Raw genomic sequence first — 20,775 nt, forward strand, 5'->3', positions numbered from 1 at the left:
GCTATTTTCTTCCTCCATAAAGTGTTGTTCTGTCAACAAAAAAATACACTATTTGAGGAAAAAGTTTTATCGATATATTCGCAGCACCATTGATCAAATTCTAGTTGATATTATCAGGACTTTAATTGAAGTAAAGTGGTCGGGAAAATAAATAAGAGATAGGACCGAGGGCCGTTCCATTCTCCTGGTGCTCCTTGTCGCAGCTCTTCCGGTTTCCTCGGTAGCTGAGCTCCTCACTGACAACAACACACCCCGTTTCCACGTGATTGTCAACCTGACTCTTACACGGGATTCATCGGGTCTGCTTACCGGCTTCCGAAGCTACAATTCGTCGTCCGAAACGAATAAAAACTACCAAAAACACATTTTATCCAGACAATAAACGGTGGAAGAAGTGTTAAGTAAACGCATGCGCAGTCCTGTTCTCCAGCCATGCGTCGGTGCGCTGAGGCTGCGCACGAGAGCGTGCGTGAACGCGCCTGTTCTATTGGTGTCGTGACGTAACGCGTCGTAACATGCACGCACAGTCCGATGGTGAGACGTACAGCATAATATTTTGAGATTCGAAAGCACAGCGGATGATATTATCGGATGCAAGGGTTGTGTATATTTTTTTAAGAAGAGGCACACTTCGATATGGGCATGTGCGTGCTTTTATTGAAGGACCGAGCAAGCTGACTCGACCGCGTGGTTTGCTGTTCAGCCTCGCTTCTGATTCACCCGCCATTCGACACTCACTGGTCGACGTGCACGCGCCGCACGTCCCCCTCTTCGGCCTTGTTGAGATATATGCGACGTTCATGATTCAGAGGTGATTGAAACTTAATTCTTGTTTACGTGGACACCAGATATTGTAGTTGCATCACTATTTCTCACCCGCGAAGTGTAGATGAGGCGTAAATATGATCGGTTTAAAGCAGATAATGCATATGGGCCTGACTGAAATGTTGTGGCTTGAAGGTAGGCCTCCCTCAGTTGAAGTTTAGCCAGCTAACATCGTATTCACAGGAACCCAAATTGCATAGGCCCAAAGCAACGAATTAACACGTGTGAAGTCATTCCAACGAGGATTCAGTCTGAATTAAGTGAATGTTTACTTCAGTTAAAGTCCTCGGAGGCGAGGAGTCGCTGGGTCGCGCGCACTGTAACGTGCAGTTGGAGAAAATATGTCTGTAGTTGAAAATAACTACTCTAGTGACTCTTTTCAGGGGGTAATACCTAATGCATGCTCAAAATGTCGCTAGATAACGCTGTTAATTCGCCTAGTTGACACGATAAACTTCTCAGATCAAAAGATTTCATGAAGACACTAGAAACTGAAGAATTGTATCAGAATAGAAAGTAATGGATTTGAACTTTTGTTATAAGGTACGCTTACACATACAGCGACAAAGCAACCAGAGATCTTTCTTTTTCAGTGAGAGCTGGCGACTTCCGGCAATGTGAGCAACACGACCTTTGGCGACTGTGTGGGCATGTCCAGTGACGCAACAAAGTTGAGAAGTTTAACTTGATGCAGATTTGGAGCGACTTGGTGCAGCGACTGCCAATGGCAGTGAAGACAGTAGAACGCATGTGATCCGTAGCCTCTCGTGTTCTCTAGCAGAAGTAGCGCCATTGCAGCAAGCGCCGCTTAAGCCTCTGGTATACTTCGTTTTTTTTACGCGATGTACTCATAGGCTTTCAAAGTATATTCCATTTGAATTGTACACGTACCCAGGCGGTGGACACATACGCATTACAACTTGCACTACCCCTCCTGGCATACAAGAGTCAGTACAGAGCAGTAAAGCAGGTCTTCTGCTATGAAGGACGACAATGAAAAAAGAATCACAACATGAAGAACAGTGCTTGGGCAATCTCTCACCATGATTAGCACCCATATACAAATCCTTATACACGTTAAAGCTAGAATTATACAAATGTGGGTACTTTCTTACCTGTACTCGTTTCCATCCCTTCCATTTTTTCTTCAACTGCCTTGAGAATCAACGGCCCTGGGTCACTGTTGCCACCTTGTGGAACAACTAAATAGTGCAACAGAATTAAATACACGTGTGACCTGCACATCGGGCGGCGCGTGTACAGAACGCATATACCCTGCTGATGATAAATTTTGCGTCACGTGTACTGTATGCTGTTTCTAGCGTACGCATAAAAAGTGAAGCATACTTTCTGCTTTAGCTTAGCTTATGGTCTTAGCGTGTTTAAAGCAAAAATAATAATGAAACACACTTTTTGTTGCAATTGAGCAAAATCTTGGTGTAGCTCCTATCTTGGGTTAAGTGTCCAACTTTGCGCTGCTTCGGTGCCTGGGAACGAGCAGCATCAAGCCAAACACTTCACCCAGGAAACATTGAGGCCGCAGCCGAGGAGCTGTGAGCCCGCTCCCAGTCACCATTGAATAGATAATGAATGGCACCCTGATTGTGACACTCACTTACCAAGATAGGCGCTTACACCGGGATTTTGCTCAATTACAGCAAAAAGTGAATGTGTTTCTTTATTATTATTTTGCTTTAAATGCTCTAAGGCCGTAAGCTAATTGGCGCTCGCGCTTTTGCCGCAGTGGCAGAGAGCACACACTGCTTCTCCCTCATCTCCTAGGATATGATTCATATAAACACTGGTGAATTTGTACATACAAATGCCTGCCCTCCAGAATGCTTAAGTTGTGTTAAGTTTTAAGCGGCAAGAAAGCTAGTTTGTTTTCAAAATAGGAATTCTAGTTGTGCCACCCATGTTACTATGGCAACCATAGTATGGCAAGAAGCATGAATGCCTACTGCCGATTTCATAGTACAGCGATTTGCAGTGATAAAAGCACTGTATGTGTGAGTTTACCGTTTAAGAATTTCTTCTTAGAAAGAAGTTGTCTTTGGTCATGGCACCACAACTAACTACTTATTTCTTCACATCAGGAAAAAGAGGCAGTGGTAGAGAGTAGTTTTGAACATTAATGAAAATGTTATGGATAGAATTGCTCACATTTATTGCTTATAAATATAGCAAAGAAAAGTTTAAAATAAAGAGAAAAGAAGTGCGCTGGTGCAACAAACACTGGTGATCACACGTTGACGGTGTGTCAACCAAACCAGCTCTCTCAGTTCATATAACCAACAGCTGTGATGTGAGCTGGAGAGCCATACCGAGGGCAGGACAGTTACTAATGTCTGCTCAAAAAGTTTAGACGTGTCACTATTTTAAAAAGTGTGTAAAGGGGTCTAAGCACTCCGCTCTCCAGTATGACGTGATTATGGGCAGAGCATTTTGGAGGGACATATAGTGGTTCACTGTATTGCAACTGTGAGCACCAAATGACCGTATGTTCACAGAGGAACAGACAATATTGCTTCCTGTCACTTTGGTTAGTATTTTACTAGCTGGATTAATTAGCTGGTTTGTGCTAGGATGTTTTTTTGTTGTTGTTTTTAAGTTTCTTTGTTCTTTACTATTCAAGGGAATTATGCCGGGCAAGTTTTTGTTAACATTCAGTCTGAACGCTCTCTAACATTTTTTTTTCCAGTTTTGCCAGAAAACACAAACATGACTATGACCCTGTTTATTCTTGGTCATTTCATGTGTTCATATCTGGATTATCCCTGCACCCATTTGAAAGAGTTACAGTAAGATACTTTTGTCTTTATTTAGTATACTTCCTGTGTATATATCCACTTCAAATTTACACACATACACTTTGTACTTATAAATATGAACAGAAAGACTATATAAGCATAAATGGATATGTTTTAAAAACTATTTGACAAGTATTCAGGAACTACATTAAAAAAAGTAAATATATGTACAGAGTATAAAATAAATCAAGTTATAGATATGAATGCTGCAAAAAATGTTCTCATGGTAATTGCACCTGGTGTCATTGTAAAGACGTTGCTATTCGTTGGGAAGGTTTTACGCAAGTAACTATCATGGTGAAGGTGAAGGACCTTCCTATAAGTTTTCAGGGACAATGTTACTAAACTGCACTCCTTGGATATGTGTGCCAAATAAGATTTCACAATGCACACTCAAGCAGAAAGTATGCTTCATTTTTTACGCATATGCTAGGAACAGCGTACAGTAGGCTTGACGCAAATTTTGTCATCAGCAGAGTACGCACGTACTGTACACACGCCGCCCGGTTTTTCTAACCACACATGCACTTGTACATTTAATTCTTTTGCACTATTTAGTTGTTCCACAAGGTGGCAACAGTGACCCAGGGCTGTTGATTCTCAAGGTAGTTGAAGAAAATTCGGAATAAATGGAAGAGATGGAAACGAGTGCAGGTTAGAAACTACCCGCATTTGTAGAATTCTAGCCTTAAAGTGTATAAAGATTTGCATTGTTCTTTGTATTGTTGTGATTCTTCTTCGGTGTCGTCCTTCACACCAGACGAACTGCTTTACTGCTCTGTACTGACTCTTGTAGACCAGGAGGGGTAGTGCAAGTTGTAACGCGCATGCGTTTACCTACACTCAACGTAAAACTCCTCTACTGAAAAAGAAGCATAAAGATGCATGTCTAAAAGCATTTAGACAAAAATAGAAAACTGGCAATAATTTAGCATGTCATGTTTGGAGAAACAAGGTTTTTGTATAATCCCAAGAACATTATACCCATAGTGATGTGTGGAGGTGGGAGCATCATGATATGGGGCTGTGTCGATGTACAAATGCTTATGAATGCATGCTTGTTGTTCATATTAATAAGTATAAAAGTCAAAAGCCATTTTGTGTGTAAATAGAAAGTGGACATATGCAGTGGAAGTACATAGATCAGCCATAACATTAAAACCACTGACAAGTGAATTGAATAACATTGATTATTTTGTTACATTGACACCTGTCAAGGGTTGGGATATATTAGGCAGCAAGTGAACAGTCAGTTCTCAAAGTTGATGTGCTGGAAGAAGGAAAAATGGGCAAGCGTAAGGATCTGAGCAACTTTGACAAGGGCCAAATTGTGATGGTTAGACGACTGGGTCAGAGCATCTCCAAAATGGCAGGTTTTGTGGGGTGTTCCCGGTATGCAGTGGTTAGTACCTACTAAAAGTAGTCCAAGGAAGGACAGCTGGTGAAACAGTGACAGGGTCTCATAGACACTCAAGGTTCATTGATGCAAAGGCTAGCCCATCTGGTCTGATCCCACAGAAGAGTTACTGCAGCTTAAGTCGCTGAAAAAGTTACTGCTGGCTATAATGGAAAGGTGTCAGAACACACAGTCCTTTGCAGCGTGCTGTGTAGCCACAGAACGATGTGCCCATGAATGTCCATCACTGAAAGCATCTACAAGGGGCATGGGAGCATCAGAACTGGACCATGGAGCAAAGAAGATGGCATGGTCTGATGAATGATGTTTTCTTTTAAATCATGTAGATTGCTGGGTGTGTGTGCGTTGCTTACCTGAGGAAGAGATGGCACCAGGATGCATCATGGGAAGCAGGCAAGCTGACTGAGGTAGTGTGATGCTCCGAGGAATGTTTTGCTGGGAAACCTTGGGTCCTGGCATTCACTTTGACACATACCACCTACCTAAACATTGTTGCAGACCAAGTACACCCCTTCATGGCAACGGTATTCCCTAATGGTAGTGGCCTCTTTCAGCAGGATAATGCACCCTGCCACACTGCAAAAATTGTGAACAGTGAACGAATATGCATAATTTGAGGAACATGACAGAGCTGTTGACTTGACCTCCAGATTCTCCAGATATCAGTCTGATTGAACATCTGTGGGATGTGTTTTACAAACAAGTCCAATCCATGGAGGCCCCAACTTGCAACTTACAGGACTTGAAGGATTTGCTGCTAATGTCTTGGTGCCAGATACCACAGCACACCTTCAGAGGTCTTGTAGAGTCCATGCCTTGATGCATCAGAGCTGTTTTGGTGGCACAAGGGGGACCTACACAGTATTATGCAGGTGGTTTTAATGTTACTGCTGACGAGTGTAGTTTAAGTAACAAAAACAAATACTTTTCACTGTAATTCCAATCACTCAAACCAATTCAGGAGGTGGTCAGAGACCTACTTCAGCCATGTTATACAAGTGTAAATGTGTCTGTCCAAGCCATCTTTGACAACCAAAACCCATACCAATAGGTGATCTTACTAATAAAGCAACTGAAAATGTGGAACAACACTGGAAGTTGGTGTTTGAATGTAATGTGCTGATTTGTTTATTAAATTCCTGCAGATTTTTCAGGTGCACTTTCATACTGTGAATCTTCCGTTCTACCACATCCCAAAGGTGTTCTATTGGATTTAGATCTGGTGACTGGGAAGATCGCAGAAGAACATTGAACTCATTGACTCATTTCATGTTCATGAAACCAGTTTGAGATGGCTGTTGCTCTGTGACATGGTGCGTTATCATCCTGGAAGTAGCCATTAGAAGATGGGTAAATTGTGGCCTTGAAGGGGTGCACACGGTCAGCAACAACACTCAAATTGGCTGTGGTATTCAAGCGATGAATGATTGGTCTTAATGGGCCCAAAGTGTGGCAGGAAAACATTCCCCACACACTATTACACCACCTCCACCAGCCTGGACTGTTGACGCAAGGCAGGTTGGGTCCATGGATTCATGATGTTGGTGCCAAATTTTGACCCTACCATCTGTGTGCCTCAGTAGAAATTGAGATTCATCAGACCAGGCTACGTTTTTCCAGTCTTCAGCTGTCTAGTTTTGGTGAGCCTGTACCCACTGCAGCCTCAGATTTCTGTTCTTGGCTGACGGAAGTGAAACTCGACATGGTCTTCTGCTATCTCAAGGTTTGACATGTTGTGCATTCTGAGATGCTTTTATGCTCAACACAATTGTACAGAGCGGTTATCTGTTTACTGTAGCCTTTCTGTCAGCTCGAACCAGTCTGCCTGTTCTGCGTTGATCTCTCATCAACAAGGCATTTCTGTTTGCAGAAATTCCACTCACTGGATGTTGTTTTTTTTTTTGTTTTTTTTTCCTTAATTCAACCATTTTGAATAAACTCTAGTGGCTGGTGTGCATGAAAATCCAAGGAGATCAGCAGTTAAATACTCAAACTAGCCCTTCTGGCACCAACAATCACACCACGGTTAAAAACACTGAGATCACATTTTCCCCCCATTTTGATGGTTGTTGTGTACATTACTCGAAGCTGCTGGCCCGTGTCTACATGATTTTATGCATTGCACTGCTGCCACACGATTGGCTGAGTAGATAATTGCATGGATTAGTAGCTGTGAAGGTGTTCCTAATAAAATGCATGGTGAGTGTATGACACTGCCAAAACAAGTTATTTAGAAATTTTTGGAAGTTTGTTAATCAAAATTTAAATCTCTCATTTAGGTAAGTACTCAGACCATATGTTCGGTACTTGGAGCATCTTTGGCAACAATTACAGCTTAGAATCTTCTTTGATAAGTCTCTACAAGCTTTGCAGATTGGATGAGGAGTCTGTGAACTGCCATCTTCAGGCCTCTCCACCGATTTTAAGTTCAAGTTCGGGCTTTGGCTGGGCTTCTCAAGGACATTCAGAGATTTGTCCCAAAACCACTCCAGTATTGTTTTGGCTGTATGCTTCAGTCGTTATCGTGTTGAAAGCTAACCCTTCGTCCCGTCTGATGATATGTGGAGCGGGTTTTTTTCAAGGACGTCTCTGTATTTGGCTCCATTCGTCCCTCCCTTGATTCTAACCATTATCTGCATACCTGCTGCGAGAAACACCACTGCAGCAAGATGCTGCCATCAACATGCTTCACTGTAGGGATGGTATCGGCAGGTTGATGAGCCGTGCCTGGTTTTCACCAAATGTATCGCTTGGAGTTCATTTTTGTCCTATCAGACCAGAGAATAATTTTTAAGTGTCTGACACATGCCTTTTACTAGAGGCTTCCATTTTGCAACTTTACCATAAATTGATGGCCCTGATTGATTAAATATTTTTAAGATGGTTCTCCTTTTTATCAGGTTCTTGCATCTCTGTGGAGGACTTTAGGAGGACTGAAGCTGAGTGGCCATTGAGTTCTTGATTACTTCCCTGACCAAGACCCCCTCTAGCCTGGTTACTCAGTTTGGCCCGATGGTCGTAGTTTCATACTTTTGTATAATGATGAAGCCCACTTTGCCCATGGAAACAGTCAAAGCTTTAGAAATGGTTATACAGGTGCATCTAAAAAAATTAGAATATCATGGAAAAGTAAATTTTTTTCTGTAATTTAATTAAAAAAGTGGAACTTTCATATATTCTATATTCATTACACATAAAGTGAAATATTTAAATCCTTTTTTTTTGTTTTAATCATGATTACGGCTTACAGCTCATGGAAATTAAAAATCCAGTATCTCAAAATATTCTAATAAAAAATTTATAATACAGAAATGTTGACCTGAGAAGAGCTCTAATCAGCTAGTTAACTCAAAACACCTGCAAAGATTTCCTGAGCCTTTAATCTCTGTCTGGTTCAGTACACACAACCACAATCATGGGGAAGATGCAAGTAAATTTTGCATTTCATTTGGAAATCAAGGTCCCAGAGTCTGGTGGAAGAGTGGAGAGGCACAGAATCCAAGTTGCTTGTAGTCCTGTGTGAAGTTTCCACAGTCGGTGATGATTTGGGGTGCCATGTCATCTGCTGTTGTTGGTCCACTGTGTTTTCTCAAGTCGAGAGTCAATGCAGCGTCTACCAGGAGATTTTACAGCACTTCATGCTTCCATCTTTTCCAGCAGGACTTGGCACCTGCCCACAGTGCCAAAACTACTTGTAACTGGTTTGCTGACCATGGTATTTCTGTGCTTGATTGGCCAGCCAACTCGCCTGATCCGAACCTCATAGAGAATCTATGAGAGACACCAGACCCAACAATACAGATGAGCTGAAGGCTGCTATCAAAGCAACCTGGGCTTCCATAACACCTCAGCAGTGCCACAGGCTGAATGGCTCCATGCCACGCCGCACTGATGCAGTAATTTGTGCAAAAGGAGCCCTGACCAAGTATTGAGTCCATAAATCAACATACTTTTCAGAAGGTCAACATTTCTGTGTTTATAAATTCTTTATTCTAATATTTTGAGATACTGTATTTTTATTTCCATGAGCTGTAAGCCATAATAATCAAGATTAAAACAAAAAAAGGATTGAAATATTTCACTTTAATGACTCGAGAATATATGAAAGTTCCACTTTTTGAGTTAAATTATGGGAAAGAATGAACTTTTCCACGATATAAAGTTTTTTTTGAGATGCACGTGTATACCCTTGCCCAGACCTAGCCTATGTCTTGACACAATTTGATTGCAGAGGTTTACAGAGATTTTCATGGTCTTCAACGGCTTGGTTTTGGGTCCGACATTCACTGTGAATGGGCTACTTGCACACAGAGCTATGACATATTTCCGTTTTGAAATAATATTAATTTAGCACTGTTTACGTTGTTTACAGAATGATCAAGCAATTTTTCTCTCCTCTCAATAGAGTCAGTCATCACTTTAACAATATCGTGATTATCAGTATAATTAAGATACTTGTCTGGCAGCAGTTGGCTCATCATCAGTTTATAGATCCTTTAGTTCTTTAATTTCCCTCCAGTTCTGCAAAACACCACTGATGTATATTCTGGTTTTCTGGCTAGATAACTTTGGTGGCTTGACTGTAGTGTTGCATTTGTGGTGCACTATTCTGGCCACAGGAATGGAAACCAATACTGAATGCAGCATGGTTTAACGTCATCAAAAGAATGGAGCTGTAATCTTTATTTACAGTGCTGTCTAGGTTTTTTTATTCACACTACATTTACTACACCATACTGTTAAGTCTACTATTACAACAGCTGCACATTTAAGGACAGTTGCCATAGTTGACCCATCAGTGAATATATCATGGTGCCCAGCGACCAATGATGCAAAGAATTTGAAGGGTGTGTCATTAGGAATGAAGATTACTGGAATTGCTCTTTTAAAAACTTGCAGGATGTGACATAATAATAAGCAGGTTTATTTTTTCAAATGTTTTCAGTTTTCATTCTGAGCCAAGTAACAAAATTACACAATGCAACTCTTCAGGCTGAGAGGGAAAACATCTATAAAGGAGGATGATTATAAAGGAAGAGTGATATCATTGTTTATGTCGATGATCTATCGATTGTTTTAGTTAAATATTGTAAACGGCTCGGTTCTTTAACAACTGTGTATGTAGCAAGAAATATGCAGTAAATATTATCCATATTGCCAACAGTGTAAAAACAGATTTAGCTTCACAGCTAAATTTATCAGTTTGTCACGCTCCCAATTTTTGACTTTCAGTGAAAATGTATTTCCATCTTATGAAGATAGTTATTGAACCTGGGCTGCGGTTAAACTTCATTTGAGCTGAAATCATTTGCTTGGAGTTAGCATTTTACAGGCAGTGTACAATTATTATGAAAATTGTTGTCCTTTTACTACTTTTTTGTTAGTTATTATATTATATGAAATTTTATTTTTTATTTTATTTTTTAATGCAGATGGTTCTGTCTGCATGTAACCCATCTTTCTCTGGAGTAGTTACTGACCTGTATTGTTATATAGCTAACATAAGTTGATAGTCACTGACTCCTTTGATATTGAAAAAAAATATTTGTTTAAAAATTATTTTAATATATTTAAAAATAATGTTTGTAATTTATGTTCAAGGATGTGGAAAGATCAGATGTGACCTGAGGTAAAAGAGACAGCAGCTCTTCAGATGACTTCCTCGGTCACATGGCCATTCCACACAATCAGGCCATAATGGTGCTTCGTCAGGAGGGCACGACTACATCTACGGTACCTCAAACATCTGCTTGTTCACTTTTTGTTGTCGTCAACCAGCTACATCCTGCTGGTGGAATGCAGGACAAACAAACTCTATTTGCTAGTACGGAAGCCAGCCCTTTGGCCAAACCCACTCTTGGTTCATGTGTAGCAAGCCTTAATAAAGTATCATCCATGTCTTTGTCAGCTATGGCAGCTACCAACACCAGTAACCAGCTATGTAACTTACCAGCAGAGTCTACATGCAAAGGAATCACAGTCACTTTGGACAACAATAATATGTGGAATGAGTTTTTCAGATGTCAGACTGAGATGATTCTAACCAAGCAAGGTCGTAGAATGTTTCCTTGTTGTCGTTTCCGTGTCTCCGGATTGGAACCTTTCCAGAGGTATACCTTAGTAATGGATATGCAACCAGTGGATAATTACCGCTACAAATGGAGTGACAGACGATGGGAGACCAATGGGAAAGCTGACCCACACATTTTGCGCTCCTTTGTACATCCCGATTCACCCGCTACTGGTTTAGACTGGATGCAAAATCCTGTTTCCTTTTACAAACTAAAGCTTACCAATAACCTCTTGGACCGAGAGGGCCATATTATCATAAACTCTATGCACCGGTACATTCCCCGTCTTCACGTTATTCCTGCAGATAAAGCTATGGATGTCATTCAGCTAGATGGGCCTGATGTTGTAACATTTAGTTTTTCTCAGACAGAGTTCTTTGCTGTCACAGCTTACCAGAATTTGTCCATCACCCAGCTCAAAATTGATTACAACCCCTTTGCAAAAGGTTTTAGGGATGATGCTAACAACTCCCGATGTTGCAAGCCCAAGAGTGCCCTGTCCACGGAAAAACTGGAGAGTGAGGTCAAATCCAGCAAAGAGGCTACAGCCTTGAATAATCTCAAGTCCTTGTTCGCAAAGATGAATGCTTCAGAAAAGGTCACTACCAATTTGGACCTTAAAACTGTTCATTGTGATGGTCCAAAGAGAGTTGAGCCTGAGAGTTCTAGGTAAGTCTTTTAACTCTTCTTCAGGTTTAAAGATTGTATTATTTGTTTATTTTAAAATGTTTATAGAGCTGAATCTCTAAGTACTTTCAAGAGAAACATTATCAGTGTAAAGTATTGTTTTTCTGTTGAATAAATATTCACATCGTTATTGTACATTATTGTTATTGTTCATAAATCACAGGTTTTCAACAGTAAAAACAGTATGAAATTGGTAAATATTTTATTTGTATTTTTGAACTTCAGTATTGACCTGCATAAATAAGTTCTGCATGGCTGTTTTAATGAAAATGGAGTTAATGTACTATATATTTTCTCCTTATTATGGTTTGCCACCAGATGATTAAAAATAAGTACTGAATGGCCATTTGATTGAAAACAAAACGGGGGTCTCTGATGTTTGCATAGTATGGTAACATTTGTGGAAACCCTTATTTAGTTTTAAGGCTGTACAAATGTCACTTTCCTGAAGTCATGTTGCAACCTGACATGCTGAAACTTAGATAACCATTAATTATATAAATACATGAAATAATAAAATCAACATCTTATCTGTTTCCTAAAAGCACCACATTATCAAAAAAGCAATTTATGATGGGGAGGATTCATTAGAAACTTAGGAGATTAATTGAAATGCATAGAGACTCTAGAACTGGATACATTTAAAACTGCATTAGTATTAAGTTAGAAGCATTTTTCATAGCAAACTTGTTGATTGTGCAACAAAAGTAGCTTGAAGCAGGGTTTTGCTTTTTTTATAGACTGATTGTACTCTTAGTTCCTGACTTTGAACCAGTATCATGGTGTATGTAGTGATTGAGACTTCAAAGCAGTTCTATAAGTTGCTCTGGTTAATGGTATTTGCCAAGTGCCTTAAATGACAACTTAATTTCTTTTCTCCTTCTCATCACTGTTTTTGTATATTAACGAGGAACAAAACACTACTGTTGCATAGCACCATAAATATTTGTAGACTGCAAACATGCATTCATGTCTGAGATCCTGCTGGTAGGATCTTACTAAGCATGAACGAGTTATAAAGCTAGATATGTTGCTGCTTTAAAACAAGAAGGGCAAGCTTACTATTTGGTATAACACCAGGCGTGTATAAAATGTATATAAAATGTTTTAGATTCTGATCTATTTAGATTTTTTACTAAATATAAGAATGCTCTCTCTTTGATTTCAGCAGCAGTATGAAGCGTCCATGGCCAGGGGGGCTTTCTGAACTAATTAAGGGAGCTCATGTTAAGGTAAAAAGGATATCCCTTGAGAAAATCCATAATGGCAGTAGCCAGCAAATGAATATTGATGGTCTGGTTTCAAAAGTGAACAATATGGATGTTGCATCTAAGGACTGCACATCTGAAAACATCTCAATCCCTGATGTTACCAAGGAGGGAACGGAAACTGTATCATTTTCAAAAAACTCAGACTCATCCACTTTAAAAAATACAACCAAGTCATTTTCTCCAACTAACCTGCAGTGCAAGCTGAACAAAACTACTTCCAACACACCCTTAAATGAAAAGATGGCCACAATATTGAGTGAAACGGAAACATTGACTGATGAAAAGTTGATCAATGAGGAAACCTCACAGTGTGTTGTCAAACCTCTTGACTGTGGAGGAGAAGTGAAGAAGAAGCGGGCTGAGCCTGTTCCACTACCGCTTCTTGCTCTATTTCTACAGCAATTGAAGTCAAAAACAAGACCCACCAGACCAAAGCCAAAATCTGAAGCTTGTGGTGTGTCATCACAATCTGATAAATCTTGTCATGATACTTCAGTTGCTGAAAACATATTATCCTCCACAGCATCCTTTACCCCGTCTCTTGACACCCAGTTGAATGTACAACCAGCAGTTTCCCCAACATCTCAAACCATTACAACGTCCATTTTAACATGTACTGTAGCAAGCACTGAACATGAAACGATCTCAACACCAAATTCTGCCGGTGATGCTGCTACTGCCACGACAGCCAGTGTTGTTCGTGATACACTGCAACTGTCCACACATAAGAACGTATCTGCTACTACCTCTGCATTTGTACATAATGTCAAACCCAACACTAGTTTTTCAGACACCACACATAACACTAAGATTGTCTCAGTAACCTTAGATGATGCCTCCCCTGGAGATGCACCTAGCTGTGATCCTAAAGTTTTTCCAGCTACCACACCTGATGCTCCCGGTAATGAACTTGTGCATAGTAATGTCACTACTGACAAATCCACCACAGAGCCTGCTCATGATTCCTGTACAGTTCCATGTCCAGAGGCTGTTCCATGGTCCCCATCTCCAGGGGTTAAAACTCAGTCTTCACCATCTTGTGCACCATCCTCTCCATGCATGTCCGCTCCATCCTCCCCTGACCCATTTCCACCAAGCATGTTCTCTGATAGACCCATACCTCCTAGAAAGACACTTGACCCATTTCCACCTTGCTTATCACTCGATAGACCAAGACCATTATTAGAGCTGGCGGACCCATTACCACAGATATTTTTCACAAGACCAACACCACCTGAAGACCCAGGTCCAGCTGTTTTTAGTATTACTAGTGAGGTGAACTGTCCTGTAGTTTCCCCTGACCCTAACATACCAAAGGAATTAAAACCATCCCTGAAGACTAGTAAAGGCACAAAACGCAAGGTGAAACAAAAGAAAAGTGGGAAGTCAAAGCTGAGTGAAGATGCAGAGGTGAAGGAAGTCCCCATTCCTGTCCCAATGCAGCCCATCCTTGAAGATGTGGAGGGTCAATTGTTTGTTTCCTTCATGTCAAAGGTAACTTGAAGCTTTCTGTGTGTACTTTGTCAGTGTATTTAAAAGTTTCTGACACATATTATGCAATTTGTCTTGTCCTAAAAAAACATGTTATGAAGCTTTAAAAAATTAATTTGAAACATATTAGCACATACCCATGGCAGTGATGTGCTTCTTGCTATGAAATACTGTCTGCAAACAGAAAGCCCTTGAAATTCATCTTGGAGATGAAGCTAAAGAAGATATTGTAGAGAAAACGACAGAAAACATTGAGGGTAAGAAATGGGAAAAAAATGATTGTGGTTCACTCTGTAAGATAACTCGCTCATAAGTTGTCCTTGTTTAGCTCTGTTATCTTTATAATATTGTATGTCACAGATGAAGTCCATGATGAAGAGGAACGCATCAATGCTCTTGAAAAGGTCCTTCTGCGTGATTTAACAAATATGAAAAACAGACAGGTCATTCATCCAGTTCTGCAAGCAGGTATATGTCCAACTTGTCTTTCAACAATCAGCACAAGAATTATTTGTTGAGGTTTAAATAACTTTACAACTTGACTAAACAAGCATTTGTGGTTAATGCCGTTTGTTTCTGGAGCAGTGAATCATGCTTCAGTATCCACCAGATTGATAGATGTATGCAGGTTTGGTCTGTGCTTGGGGAACTTTGCAGAACAGATTTTCATGGTTCAGGCCAGACCCACTAGTTTAGGTTATGTGAAAACGTAATGCTGCAGTACGCAAAGACATCCCAAAGAATTGTGCTTTTTGATTTGTTACAAAAGTTATGGGAAGACTTTAGAGAAATGGCTTATTAAGATGTAGTGGAACTTCAGTGACCTGCACAGAGCAGAAGAGCAGACCGTCTGAAGCAAAAAGTAGTCTCCAAGAACCCCAAAATTTCGTCACAGGATCTGCTAGTAAGTCTTGCAACTGTTGGTGTAAAAGCGCATGCTTCTACAAAGAGCTTCTAGAAAGAGATTGCACAAATTTTACCCGCATAGCAGGTGTGCCAGGGAAAAGCCTTTGTAAGACTACAGTTTGCCAATGAGCATATATCCAAAGACCAGGCCTTTTGGAATAATGTGCCCTGGACAGAATCAAAGATAGTTGTTTGGCCAGCAGACATGTTGGGCGGAGACGCAAGGCAGCTTTTCAGGAGAAGCACCTCATACTAACTGTGAAGCACGGTGGTGGGAATGTTATGGTTTGGTGTTGCTTCGCTGCCTCAGGGACTGGACAGCTTGCATTCATTGATTCAACTATGAATTCTGCATCATATCAAAGAGTGCTTGAAGGTAATGCAAGGTCATCTGTCCGAAAGTTTCAGTTGAACCAAAAATGGACCTTTCAACAGGATAATAATCCTAAGTACAATCCTAATAATAATCCTAGCAAATCCAGCAGGGAATGGCTCAAAAAGAAGAAATGGAATGGCCTAGTCAAAGCCTAGATTTGAATCCTATTGGAAGTATTGTGGGGGATTTCAAACCGGCGGTACATACAAAAAAAACCCTCAAACATTCTGCAACTGAAAGTGTATTGTATGGAAGAGTGGTCAAAAATTCCAGGAAGCTGATGTCAGAGACTGATGGCCAATTATGCAAAATGGCTACAAGAAGTTATTTCTGCTAAAGGGGGCAATACTAGCTTCTGAGGCCGAGGGTGCATTTACTTTTTCCACTGAAGAATCACATCTATTGATATTTCTGTTGAATAAATGATTGAAAGTTTGAAATTTACTGTGTTTTTGTTCTGTAAATGTATTATATGTGAATGTGTGTATAGCTGAGTTGCTTTAGGTTTTATTTACTTTCAGAATCTTGTGTAAAGATAGTGTTTTAACTTGCAGTTGGTCTGAAGCTGAATCTTTTGGATGTTACGCTGTCTATTGATCTGCAGTATCTGGGTGTATGTTTACCTATACCTCCACCTATTCACTTACCTGAGGGAAGCTCAGGGACTTGCTCATCACAGGGTGAGAGAAATAAAAAGCAAACTAACTGACTGTTGTAACTGCTACCAGATTATTAAACTGAAGTTCTGCAGTTGTGCTTACGGTTATTATTTTTCTTCCCAGTTCACTTTGTTTCTAGAACAGGGAAAACAACTGACATCACTAAAATCAAAGGCTGGAGAGAAAAGTTTTCCACAAGTTCTTCATCTGTTCCTAGAGGTACATCACTTTACCGTGTTGTGATTAAGTTAATTTGCTGCCCTTTAAGCCTGTTTGGTTACTTGGGTGTGAAAGTAATCCAAAGGTATGTTTTTTTTTTGTTGTTGTTGTTGTTTAGTCACCACATCCTCGGATACAGGACAAAAGAACCTCTCTGCTTTCTGTAGTGACATGCTTGATGAGTACTTGGAAAGTGAAGGCAAGCTTATTGATGAACGAGCTGCCAGTTTCTCGCAGGCTGTTGTCACTCCTGTGGCCTACCAGCTACCCACTAAGAGCACAAGCTATGTTCGTACACTTGACAGTGTTTTGAAAAAGCAGGCACTTCCATTAGCATGCGCTCTCTCTGAGCCTTCCGCAACATCCAGAAAAACTATGCTGAACTCAAAACGCAATAAAGCTGTGTCGGAGGTAAAAACAAAGAAACCCATGAAAGTTGAAAACCCAGTTTCTACCACAGACAAGAAATCAGGGGGAACCTCTTCAAAGAAATCCACCAAGTCTAATACATCAAAATCAGGATCAAGTGTGCAGTCTGCTGCCCCTGCCTTGTCCCAAAGCAAAAAATCTTCCAAAGTGAAGACCAAGAAGGGATCCAAGCCTTCACAAGATTCTTTTCACACAGCTGAAAAGCCTGCTAAGGATCTTAAGTCAGCGGTTCCTGCGGGACAGAACGCTTCTAGTTCCCCTGGTTCAAACCTGCCACTGGGACGCAGTTCAGGCCTACCCAAAACCCTAGTTAAACTAAGGGATGTGGAGGACGGTGCGGTCTGGGAGGGGAAACATCGTACCTATATCACCATGGAACGGGCAGCCATTGCTTTATCCTGTCTCGTCACAGCAGAGGTAGGTGTTAAGCTAAGGGTGGCTTTGTCATAGTTAACCACATTCTTCACTAATAGCCTGACTAATTCTATCTCTCACTCCCTTACTATGTCACTTTTTTGGCTGTTTTCATGGACTTAGGGTACAATAAGAGGAAGCTCTTCTACGGTCATAAAACGACGTGCACCACCTTGTCTCAATGACTTTTGCCGATTAGGGTGTGTATGTGCTAGTCTCGTTCAAGAGAGGCGCCAGCACCATTGTGGCAAACCTCAGTGCATGCTGGGTTGTGACTGCCTTCGACGCAGAGTAGTCCTTTTGAAAAACGAGGACATGTACGAGGAGTCTGCACCTGTAAATGATACAGAAGAAAATGCAACCAAAGTGAAAAAGAAGAAAAACCGTATATCTTATAGTAAGTATGCTTTCATCAGGTTGGAAGTGAATGAAAACTACTCATTTACAATTCATAATTTTTGCTGTGTTCTTGTTTTTAGTTCTTTCAGGTACTGATGCAGCACCTGAGCCAGCCCTTCATGTAAAAACATTATGGGTTCAGCAAAATGACTCCGATTCAGAGCAACTTTTTATTCCTGATCCTGCCAGGCCTCTTCACCCTCATCCACAATCACTAGATCTGCAAAAAGACTTGGAGTACTTTCTTCATGCTTCACCTAAACGAGCAGCTGTGAGAGCTGTGAGCATTTTAAATCTGTGTAACCGATTTGTGGTAATATCACTCCTGTTTAAAACTGCATGGCATATTTGACCAACTGCACATGATTAAGGAGGTATACATGTGTAAAAAGCTATGTGGTAGTGGTAATTACATTTATCCAATTAGTTATATTAAAAATCTTAGGTGATTTTGTCTCAAAATGACTATAAAATATAAAGGTAAATATTAAGGTATAAAAAAACTTTTTGTATGTAATTCATTAGGAAAGAAAAAAACCCATTTAGCTCAGTAGTACTGTTAGTTTTTGTGTTTTTGCAGCTTTAGCAAAGCAGAAAAAAAAATTATGTATGTATGAAATAAATACTTAAAATACTTGAATACTTTAAAGTATTTAAAGCTATATTTAAGATATATAATTGGGGATAGCATAGCATTGTGAAGCAAGTGCCCAGAGATCCTGCAGTAGCATTGCAGTTTTTACTGTTTCTTAAGTTGTGTATGATGTATTGTGCTTGCTTAGATTTTATTTTGGTGATACAAGTATGTGATATTAAGCTTTCTTCTTTCTAAACCTTTGTGTTCAGGTTGATGGGGAAGGTTTGATCAGTGTCAAAAATCAGGAAAGCCTGGATTGTGCTCGTGTGAGGCCATTCTGTGGGAGAAAACTGTCTCCTTGTAGACAAAGACGCATGAAGGTGAGACTCTAATGCTAGTAGGGAAGTATTACTCTGAATTCTTAATTCAGGACTTGGACCTGATTAGATTTTCTCTGTTTGCAGGAAGGTCATCCAGATAATGGTTCACAGGACTCACTGCAAGGTTGGTGTGCAAGCTAATAATTTTAAAAGTTAGGCCAACCAGTCACGTTCTATACACGGTTAAAATCCATTACTTGAGCCATCTTGCTGACTTTCCTTTTACAGAGATGGAGGAAGGGGAACTTCGGCCACCTACCCTGTCCGGCCCTACCAAACGGCTGGAAATTGTGTCGAAGTGCAAGTGGGCAACAGAAGACCACAGGAACGTGGTCCTGCGTACAGTGTGTGAGCGTATGGCACAGGACCGTCTGAAGCACCCTTTCTGGATCGGCAAGTACCAAATCCAACCCACGTCCAAGACTATAAAGGAGACGGATGAAGGATCCATCATTACATATAAAGTGGTCATCTCTCAGCCCCAAGTAGAGGAGAGTGAAGAGAAGAAGGAGCAAAAGAGAATAAAGCAGCTGGAAGCTCAATTGATTGAAACCATAGGAAAAAGTGAGGTGAAGGGCCTCCCGCTTCTCTCTCAGGTCACTCCAGCAGGTTTGCTAAAGGCTGAGAAAAAACCTTCTGGTGCTCTGGGGCAGATAATGGTAAGCATACTTTATACTTTAATGTTGCTTTCACATAGGGAGCGTTTAGTCCTTTTAAATCAAACTTTAGTGTATTTACATTCTTGGTGCGGTTTGTTTGGGCATGTGTAGGTAATTCGCACTCTGGTGCTAGCCAAAATAACAAGACTTAAGACCAACTGAATGAGGTGGTTGCTAGCTTGATTCATTTGCAGTGAGAACACGTTTCGATCTTGAATCAAGCCAGTGGCATTTTCTTTAGCTCACAAAAAGACCGGTGAGGTGAACACTGTATCTAGGTACAGCAGAAATATGATGTCCTGAATAACTAGTTGCTTATAGTATGATTAAAGATTTATTTAGCATGACAGCTGTGTGTTCTCTGTGCTCTGTTAATTTCCTTAACTTCTGTGTGGGCTTGCCAAAGGGTTTTTTTTTTTTTGCATTTTTGTCTCTGTATTTCTGAACAGTGATTGAAAGACTTTGTTTATTTATGTGCTGCGTGAAATCAAAGAGCAAACACATCAATTTCACTCTGGTTCAGGTTCGACAAAAGGACTGATGGGCATGAAAGCACCTGTTCTATAACATGACGTTCCATCTCATAATGCCACCATATATGAGATTTGTTATTATGACCGTCTGGTTAAGCCTAGCTTAATTTTATGGTGCACTCTGTCCTGATCTTTTTATATAGGTCAATGGAAAACTATATCCACAAGCCAAACTAGAATTGGGCCAGATGGGGGCTTTGCATCCTGCCAACAGATTGGCTGCCTATATCACAGGAAGAGTATGTGTGGCTAACAAACATGACCCTAAGGCTGTTACCACAGCCACCAAGACTTATCATACAGCTAGTACCACTCCCACTAGTGTGGCCACAACAACTGTTACCAGCACACTTTCTTCAGCTGTTACACTCGACAAGCCCACAGGTAGGTCACATTTGTGTAAACTCAAGAGTCCACAGATTCTCTATTGTGAGTCCATTTAGATTTGCCTTTTTTAATGCTAAATCATTACAGTAATACACTAGTATCACTGCTAATATGCTGAAATCGCACCATAGTAAGTTTGGTTAGAATGATAGTATGTCATCCTGAATTCCATTAATATGGATATATATTATATGGATATATATGACATAAACCCGACTCTCTATAAGATTGGAAAGATGTGAAATATACTCAGTAAGTCATTTAT

At 40.4% G+C, this 20,775-nt stretch overlaps 1 protein-coding gene across 1 annotated transcript in view; it reads left to right on the forward strand.

The window, feature by feature from the left end:
• The first annotated feature begins 486 nt into the window (after positions 1-486).
• Positions 487-20,775, forward strand: part of mgaa (MAX dimerization protein MGA a) — a 29,072-nt gene continuing 8,783 nt past the window's right edge. The window contains exons 1-15 of the mRNA XM_053632869.1: positions 487-811; positions 1,419-1,644; positions 10,654-11,792; positions 12,979-14,575; positions 14,757-14,829; positions 14,933-15,040; positions 16,409-16,534; positions 16,637-16,732; positions 16,851-17,578; positions 17,699-17,972; positions 18,055-18,254; positions 18,821-18,931; positions 19,016-19,055; positions 19,160-19,590; positions 20,267-20,507. Coding sequence (XP_053488844.1) covers positions 10,723-11,792; positions 12,979-14,575; positions 14,757-14,829; positions 14,933-15,040; positions 16,409-16,534; positions 16,637-16,732; positions 16,851-17,578; positions 17,699-17,972; positions 18,055-18,254; positions 18,821-18,931; positions 19,016-19,055; positions 19,160-19,590; positions 20,267-20,507 — 5,095 coding nt within the window. The 5' untranslated portion in view covers positions 487-811; positions 1,419-1,644; positions 10,654-10,722. The remainder of the gene's footprint in view (positions 812-1,418; positions 1,645-10,653; positions 11,793-12,978; positions 14,576-14,756; positions 14,830-14,932; positions 15,041-16,408; positions 16,535-16,636; positions 16,733-16,850; positions 17,579-17,698; positions 17,973-18,054; positions 18,255-18,820; positions 18,932-19,015; positions 19,056-19,159; positions 19,591-20,266; positions 20,508-20,775) is intronic.

The sequence above is a fragment of the Ictalurus furcatus genome, chromosome 9, assembly GCF_023375685.1.
Source record: "Ictalurus furcatus strain D&B chromosome 9, Billie_1.0, whole genome shotgun sequence".
Classification (NCBI taxonomy): domain Eukaryota; kingdom Metazoa; phylum Chordata; class Actinopteri; order Siluriformes; family Ictaluridae; genus Ictalurus; species Ictalurus furcatus.